At 50.5% G+C, this 8,550-nt stretch overlaps 1 protein-coding gene across 2 annotated transcripts; it reads left to right on the forward strand.

Annotated features, from left to right (window-relative positions):
- The first annotated feature begins 2,872 nt into the window (after positions 1-2,872).
- On the forward strand, positions 2,873-7,758 carry FXYD4 (FXYD domain containing ion transport regulator 4). Of its 2 annotated transcripts, none has more exons than XM_047762372.1 (9): positions 2,873-2,901; positions 3,224-3,354; positions 4,664-4,723; positions 5,715-5,747; positions 5,859-5,882; positions 6,859-6,933; positions 7,055-7,091; positions 7,336-7,373; positions 7,566-7,758. In XM_047762372.1, the coding sequence occupies exons 1-9, from the start codon at positions 2,897-2,899 to the stop codon at positions 7,583-7,585; spliced, it is 423 nt and encodes a 140-aa protein (XP_047618328.1). In that variant the 5' UTR covers positions 2,873-2,896; the 3' UTR covers positions 7,586-7,758. The 2 variants fall into 2 exon arrangements, with proteins under 2 accessions (XP_047618328.1, XP_047618329.1); XM_047762373.1 differs by having other exon boundaries at positions 3,224-3,330.
- Positions 7,759-8,550: the final 792 nt, after the last annotated feature.

Raw genomic sequence — 8,550 nt, forward strand, 5'->3', positions numbered from 1 at the left:
GGGGCACATGTCAGAGAGAGAGAAGGAAGAGCAGGGGCCTCCTGAGATAGCACAGGAAGTGGTCCAGGTGGGAGTTCAATATTTCTCAGAATAACTGGGAGAAGCCTCAGAGGGCAGGGAGAATCTTCCTCTGGTTCTCTCCGAAATTAGGTGTTTTCCCTCTCCTCTAGCACACCCTACAAAACTGACAATCTCTTCTACTGATGCTTGTGACATCCAGTTCATCTTGGAAAGCAGGAAAAAATACATCATGCTCCCACTGTGTGCCAGGCACACCAGTAGCCACTTGCCTTTTACTCTGGTCAATCTTATATAATTCCTGTTTTATTATCTTTCCTCAAAGAAATCAATGGCTTTGAGGAAGCATCTACATTCTTTACGGAGCAATAGGCAGTGCTTAGAGAAGGGGAAATGCAGAGTTTGGAGGAGCTGTGGCAGTGACTGACATGAACAGAAGAGAGTCCTGGGTGTGAGTGACTTTCAGCTGGCCACTCTTGGCAACAGACTTCCCTCCTTACACACAAACTCTTTTGTATTATCTGCGGTAATGAGTCCAGAAGAGGACTCTTGCAGTTTTCTCTCTCTTGACTTTTGATACCCCTAAGCTCGCATCTGCACCCACCCAATGAGGCTGGCTCTCCATCACCTGAGGTTTGGTGTCCCTGTAAGTCTCAGTGCCTCTAATCCAGCTCTCCAATCTGGTAGATAAGAAATTAGACCCAAATGGATGGCTCCAGGAATTCTGATAAGGAATGCATGCCCAAGAAACAGGGCAAGTGAGCAGCCCTCCTTAAAAGTGACTTCCTGGAATTGCCTGGTAGCCTAGTGCTTAATGATCCTATGTTGTTACTGCTGTGGCTAGGTTCGATCCCTGGCCTAAGGACTTTTGTATGCCGCAGGCACAGCCAAAAAGAAAAAAGAAAATCACGCTTAGAAAGCAATTGTTTGTTCATCCTAAACACTGCTAACATGAGCCACTTCTAAATATACAGTTTTTTTGTTTGTTTGTTTTCATTTTAGGGCTGCATTCATGGCACATGGATGTTCCCAGGCAAGGGGTTCAATCGGATCTGCAGCTGCCAGCCTACACCACAGTCACAGCAACAGCAACACAGGATCTGAGCCACATCTGTGACCTACACAATGCTGGATACTTAACCCACTGAGTGACACCAGGAATCAAACCCAAATCCTCATGGATTCTAGCCAGGCTCTTAACCCACTGAGTCACAACAGGAACTTCTTTGGAGTCTTTGCGGGGGGACAGGCAGCCTACAGCATGTAGAAGTTCTCGGGTTTGGGATCAAACCTGAGTCACAGCAGTGATAACGGCTAATCCTTAATCCTAATCCTAGGCCACCAGGGAACACCTACAAAGCTTTTAAAACAAGCAAATAAATAAAGCTTTTAAAGTTTTCTATAACCAGTTTCATAACCATTTATAAGTGCTGGGTTTAATATCTAAGAAGCTATATTCATTGCCCTGGAAACTGACTTGTGCCACTTCCAGCTTGGAAATCACTATTGCCCACCCCTGAGTGTTTGGCTGGCCTTTGGGACCTCTCAGAGGGGACTCACCCACTCCTTCCCATCCTGCCTTTCAGGGCATTGTCCTGTCCTCTGACCCTCAACACTAGGAGCTGCTGATGGCTTCTCATTCTCACTGACTCAACAATTCAACCAAAATCTGTCTGTGTGTATCCATGACTGGGCACTGGGAATAAAGGAGGCAAAATTCCTGCCTTCAGTTGTTCACCAGCCAGTAGGAGAAGATGAACAGAGAGGAATGAGGGAGAAGAGACAGCAGAATGGAGAGACTTGGGCTCATCTGGGGCCCACAGCATAGGTCAAAGGCAGTTGGTGGTGTGAGCGACAAGAAGAGAGATTGGCCAGCAGTGCACAAGGCTGGCATGGGGGTCCGCAGAGGGAGGTGCTCACTCCTCATCCTGGTCAGAGGGTGGGCGATCCTGAGGGACGCCCATCAGCCCCAGCTCACCCCTTGATGAAACCTAGTCCAAGGGAAAGCAAGGGGACCTCTGACCAAATGGAGCCTCAAGGCCAGCCCCTGACTCTTTGTTGACACAGTTGTCACTCCCACGCAGAGGTCCTGGGACCCTTACTTCTGGCACAAGTACCTAGAAATATCCTGTCCCCCTCCAGCACATCTCTGGACCCCTCTCTTAGGATCTAGGTGAGCTAAAGAAGCTGGAAGTCGGAGTACCCATTGTGGCTCAGTGGGTTAAGAATCTGACTAGTGGAGTTCCTGTCCTGACTCAGCCATAACAAATCCAACTAGTATCCATGAGGACATGGGTTCAATCCCTGGCCTTGCTCAGTGGGTTAGGGATCCAGCATTGCCATGAGCTGTGGTGTAGGTTGCAGATGCATTTAGGATCTGGTGTTACTGTGGCTATGGTGTAGGCCAGCAACTACAGCTCCAATTGGACCCCTAGCCTGGGAACTTCCATATGCCACAGGCCCAAAAATACAAAAAAAAAAAAAATCTGACTAGTATCTCTGAGGATGCAGGTTCAATCCCTGGCCTCACTCAGTGGGTTAAGGATCTGGCATTGCCACAAGCTGTGACGTAGGTCCAGGGTACAGCTGGGATCTGGCCATTGCTGTGGCTGTTGTGAAGGCCTGCAGCTGCAGCTCCCATTCCACCCCTGGCCTGGGAACTTCCATAAGCTCCAGGAGCAGCCCTAAAAAGAAAAGAAAAAAAAGAAAAAGAAAAGCAAGATAAAAGCAGCTGGAGGTCCACCTTCTCCTCAAGAGAAGTGTGTGAGGAGTTCCCATCATGGCTCAGTGGTTTAGGAATCCGACTAGGAACCATGAAGTTCCCGATTCAATCCCTGGCCTTGCTCAGTGGGTTAAGGATCCGGTGTTGCCATGAGCTATGGTGTAGGTCAGAGATGTGGCTTGGAACCCCCACTGATGTGGCTGTGGCATAAGTGGGTGGCTATAGCTCTGATTAGGCCCCTACGCTGGGAACCTCCATATGCAGCCAGTGTGGCCCTAGAAAAGACAAAAAAAAAAAGAGAGAGAGAGAAGGGTGTGAGGCCCATCTCTCCCCCACCATCACCTCAGCCTCTGAGCAGGCCTGGGGCCCCTCGCTCTGCTTGGTGCTGAGTGTGGCAGGGTGAGCAGTCTCCTTTAAGAGCACACTGGGGAGAGGAAGCTGCAAGAATCTCAAGGAATCTGACCAGTTCCTTCTGCCTGATAGTATTGTTGCCCTGGGCGGGGCCGCTGGGTTTAAGAGCCGGAACCCACCTGGGCTGAAATGCAGCCCCTGCAGCCTCCACAGACCAGCTCTCGGCACTCGGCTCTCAGGTGCGCTCAGGAGAAGGCTCTCAGGTAGGCAGGTTTCTGCTGGTACTTCTAGCCTACTAGGCAGAGGGGTTGGGGTGGATGGGAGGCCCAGAGTACCAAACTAAGTGGGTGCCTGGCTATTCTCAGTAATAGGTGTGTGTGGGGGGGGGAGGCTGGTGAGAACTGGGGGCTGCCTGCTCTGTAACCAATGTCATATGATTTGCAGGGTAGCTTGCAGGGTAGTGGCTGGAGGAGACAGGAGCCAGTTTAGGGCTAAAGAATATGTAAAAATGGAGTTGTGACCCTCATAATCCAGAAATTCCAGGGTGGTGGAAGGGGCAGAGGGAGATGGAGAGGCCAACAGAGGACTGGGTTTGGAAACTGCTCAAAGCCAACAAACCCTATGTTCTGAAGGAGCATGTCAATACTATCTCCTTTCTGTGGCAAAAGGATTCATGTCCTTGTGTATTTGCTTATTGTAACACATTTTGGTACTTAACTACATGCTAGGCGTTATCCTTAAGATTATGATTTAATTTAAGCCTAGCCTTACAAGTTTGCTATTATGAGGTTGCCGGAGGGTGCCGTTTGTACAGTCACTGAAGCACAGAGAGGTTAAGTAAGCCAGCTGAGTCACACAGCTGTTAACTGGCTGAGAGGGGAACTCTCCAGCCAGCTGGGCCCAGCGCAAAATAACTAGGGTTGTTGTCTGGATCCCTGCGCCTGCCTGCGGCTCCCAGAAAGCTGGGAGTGGTCTCATCTCAAGGACAGAGCCACCGCAGGGACTAGTCAATGAAGACAGGGATAGTTCCCACCCTAAAGAGAAAGAAGAAAGGGATATCCCACCCACCAGGCAGTGTCCTGCTAAGAGCAGTCTGTACTCTGCAAGTGGAGTTTGGGGCTACCTGGAGCAGGGTCCCTGGCCGGGGCTGGAGTGGGAAGCTCTTGCCTGACTCTGGCACCTGCCCCCAACACCTCTGCTTTCCCTGCCTAGATGCTCACTCTGCATAGCTCAGCCCTGGCCGCGCCCTTTGTGGAGGCTATCTTGGAATTCAGCCTGGTAGTGCCCCAGCTGTTGGAAACAAAAGCCTAAAGGCCCTTCGAGTCGGGGGTTAAGAAGGCAGGCACCACAGCCTGATTTAGAACAGTAGTCCTGCTCTCCGGGTGTGTCAGGCATCTGATTACCAGATTTTAACAAAACCTTATTTGTCATCTCTAGACAAGGACATAGAAATTAGTAACTTTCCCAAGTCCACATGTGAGGGTATCCTTGAGATTTGTGCCACGTGGTGCTGAGCACCTGGGGTAAGTTAGGGCTCTCTGACTCCAGCCTGTCTGTCCCCTTCCTCTGCAGCCCTGTCCTGCAACTGTGTCATGGAGGGTGTGACCCGGGGCCTTCTCCTCCTGCTGGCAGGTGAGTCCTCCCTGCTGCCACCGACCTGCCCACCAAGCCCCTGAAAACCATGGCAGCATCTCACAAAGCAGGCCTGATGTTGGCTTAAGAGTCTGATGGCAGCAGCTTGGGTTGCTGCGCAGGCGCTGGTTGGATCCTTGGCCTGGGAACTTCCATATGCTGTGGGTGTAGCCATTAAGAAAAAAAAAAAAAAAACCTGTCAGTTTAAAGAAAAACATCAAGGAAATAATAGTACAGGTAGGAGGATATTGCAAAAGTTATCTCAAATATTGGAACTTTGGGAAACCAACCATCTGTTAGCTTGAAGAGAATAGCATTTCCTATTTCTTTAAGAGACAGAGGTCTCTGTAGGAAACTTTTCAGGCAAGGATAACAAGATACCAACACACCATCCCATTTTATTTTATTTTATTTTATTTATTTATTTTTTTTGTCTTTTGTTGTTGTTGTTGTTATTGCTATTTCTTGGGCCACTCCCGTGGCATATGGAGGTTCCCAGGCTAGGGGTTGAATCGGAGCTGTAGCCACCGGCCTACGCCAGAGCCACAGCAACATGGGATCCGAGCCACATCTGCAACCTACACCACAGCTCACGGCAACGCCGGATCATTAACCCACTGAGCAAGGGCAGGGACCGAACCCACAACCTCATGGTTCCTAGTCGGATTCGTTAACCACTGCGCCATGGCGGGAACTCCCCATTTTAAATGTAAGAAAGAATAGCAGGAAGCCTGAGAAATAGCAATAAGGGCTGGGAGTTGGGGGTAGGGATTGGGGGGGGGGCAGGGAAGCCAGAGGCCAGGAAGTGGGAGACAAATTCTCAGGGCTGTTTTGGGTTGGGAAAGGTGTAAGGAAGGGAATCGGGGTCCTGGAAATACACCCCCACCTCCCCTGGTTATCCCTCCACCTCTGGACCAGGGTCCTGCCTGTTGATTCATTTTGAGACTGGTGTCATGAATTAACACCTAATCTCTCTGCTTCTCTCACTCAGGCCTGCCTATCTTGGAAGCCAGTAACCTGGTTGGTGAGTGAGGCCCCAAAACTGCCCTACCCCCATGTTTTCCCTCCAAGTCTCACATCCCGCTTCCTGCTTCTAGTCTTTATTCTTTTTTTTTTTTTTTTTTCTTTCTTGCAGATAAAGACAGCCCTTTCTACTATGGTAAGAGCTGATATCCCTGGCCCCCCTCCCCTTACCCATCTGGGACCCCTTTGCTAGAGGCTGGAGAAGGGTGATGTGGAGCCCAGTGTAGACAGAGTGAGGCTTGAGGGGGTGGGAAAGGAGGGGGAGGATGGGGCTGAGACTGGGGATTAAAGAAGCAGCATGGTTAATTAAAAGAATGAGAGGCTGACATGCAGCCTGGTCTTTGGGAAAACTTCATTCCAACAAGGTGGTAAGGTGCCCACAGGATATTTGGGAAGATTTCTGGGGAAGGGGCTGGAGGCACTGGGCTGCTGGGCCCCTGGGGAATCTCACACCTAATCTCCTTCCCTCCACTCACTCTCTCTTGCCTTCACCAGCTCCCTGCTGCCCCATAACCCCCAAGCAGGTTTCCTCTTCCTCTGCCCAACTCTCTTCCCCAAATCCTCCAGGTCTCTGTTCAAATGCCACCTTCCAGAAAAGCCTTCTGTGGGAGTTCCGGTTGTGGAGCAGCGGAAACAAATCTGACTAGGAACCATGAGGTTGCGGGTTCGATCCCTGGCCTCGCTCAAAGGGTTAAGGATCCAGCGCTGCCATGAGCTGTGGTGTAGGTCGAAGACGTGGCTCGGATCTGGTGTTGCTGTGGCTGTGGCTGTGGCTGGCAGCAATAGCTCCGATTAGACCCCTAGTCTTGGAACCTCCATATGCCATGGGTGTGGCCCTAAAAAGACAAAAGACCAAAAAAAAAAAAAAAGAAAGAAAGAAAGAAAAGGCTTCCATGATCATCCTTCAAACCCCCTTATTCTGTGCTCTCCGACTTATTTTTTCTTCCTAGAGCTTGTTCCCACCAGATACTCTTTGATGGGCCTAATTACTGGCCTGTCTTTCTTGTTGCCTGGAATGTCAGTGCATCTGTACAAGTGGGTGCTCATAAATATCTTTGGAATGAGTGAGGGGGAGCCAGGCTGGTGCCAGCTCACTCTCTATGCTCCCCTAGACTGGGAAGGCCTGCAGCTGGGCGGGATGATCTGTGCAGCGCTTATGTGCATCATTGGAATCGCTTTCGCCCTGAGTGAGCAGTGGGACTGGCAGGCCTGGAAGGTGGGGGTGGGAGTAAGGGGAGGGGTAGGAAGCAGGGTGGCCCAGGCTCCCCACCTCTTTCTCTGGCACTGGCTGTCTCTCTTCCTTCACAGGTGGCAAATGCAAATGCAAGCAAAATCAGAAGCACAGGTAAGACAGGGCCCTATGGTGTGTCCCTTGCACTGAGCAGAACTATTAGGGGTAAAGCCCTAAAGTCTGGGAAAAGAGGACTGTCTCCTGGGTGTTCCTGGGCTTGGGGTAAGATTTATTACTCACAGATAACCAATGGTGAAGGGTCCCAAATCAGGAAAAGTTCTGACCAAAGTGGCACCAGGATCTTGGTGGGGGAGGACAGAAGATTTGAGGATGCTAATCTGATTTATTCCTTTCTCAGCCCCTTACCTGAGAAAGCCGTTCCACTCATTGCTCCAGGTGAGGCAGGCTTCTTCTGAGGCTTCCAGGCATTTAGGCAGGGTAGCCATATAATTTGAGAATAATAAATGTTATGCTGTGCTTAAGGCAGGACTGGCCTGAGTCAGCCAGACTTGGGGTTGCCTGAGGCTAGGGGGCGGTGGTGTCTGTGGAGTCAAGTTTGTAAAGATCCAACTCCTATTCTCTCCACAGGCTCTGCCAGTGCCTGCTAAGCACAAGACCAGCTTGGTGGCTCTCCCTGTACCAGTTTCCATGCTGTCCCCTCCCCCTTGGGTGGTTAGCCAACCCTTCATGATTGCTTTTCTTTCCAGGAATGAGTCCTTAGGCTCCCTTCTGATCAGGAGGCTGTCCAAAACTTCTTTCTTAATTAAACTTCTCTCCCCCACCTCCCGTGGTCTTCTGTGGGCCTGGTAGGGGATGGAGAGGCTGGGAAGGGACAATGAAATCTTGCTCAGGATAGCCCAGTCAGCTGAGGGGAGGAGGGGTGTCCCATGGATTGCTAATGCATCCTGTGACCACATGTCGGTCCTGAAGCCCATTCCCAGCATGCTCCATTTTGAGAACCTCCTGATAATTGATCCCCTGCCCTCCTGCCTCATCCATGCACCACATAAGACACCTCAATGTTATATCAGATAGCCTTACAGTTTCTAAGCCTTGCTTGGAGACCTAAGAAATCCCAATGACCCAGATATCCATGAAGTCTTTTTTTTTTTGAGGCTGGGGGGGCACACCCACAGCATATGGAGGTTCCCAGGCTAGGGTCCAATTGGAGCTGTAGCTGCCATCCTACACCGCCATAGCCACAGCAACACCAGATCCAAGCTGCATCTGCGACCTACACCACAGCTCACAGCAACGCCGGATCCTTAACCTAATGAGCAAGACCATGGAGCAAACCCATGTCCTCATGGATACTAGTTGGATTCGTTAATGGCTGAGCCATACTTTGGAACTTTCCGGTCTTGTAACTTAGAATGACCCCAGTGGTTCGCCTTCTGCTAAGACCCCACCTCACTCAGGGATTGCTTCTGTGAGACCCCAGTATGAGCAATATTCCAAGAAGCCCTGCGTAGTGCATTTTAGAACCAAAAACCATCTGTGCCAATCTAAATCTCAGTATGTCCAGAGTCCATTCCTGGAATACAGCTTGCACAGGGTGGAGCTGGGGAAATGG

The sequence above is a fragment of the Phacochoerus africanus genome, chromosome 15 (assembly GCF_016906955.1).
Source record: "Phacochoerus africanus isolate WHEZ1 chromosome 15, ROS_Pafr_v1, whole genome shotgun sequence".
In the NCBI taxonomy this organism is placed as follows: domain Eukaryota; kingdom Metazoa; phylum Chordata; class Mammalia; order Artiodactyla; family Suidae; genus Phacochoerus; species Phacochoerus africanus.

Bases quoted from the DNA above. Each gene is read 5' to 3' on its own strand.
- FXYD4 (XM_047762372.1), top strand. The intron at 3,355-4,663 runs GTAGGCAGGTTT...CTTCCTCTGCAG, and splicing joins GCTCAGGAGAAGGCTCTCAG to CCCTGTCCTGCAACTGTGTC. The intron at 5,883-6,858 runs GTAAGAGCTGAT...ATGCTCCCCTAG, and splicing joins AGACAGCCCTTTCTACTATG to ACTGGGAAGGCCTGCAGCTG.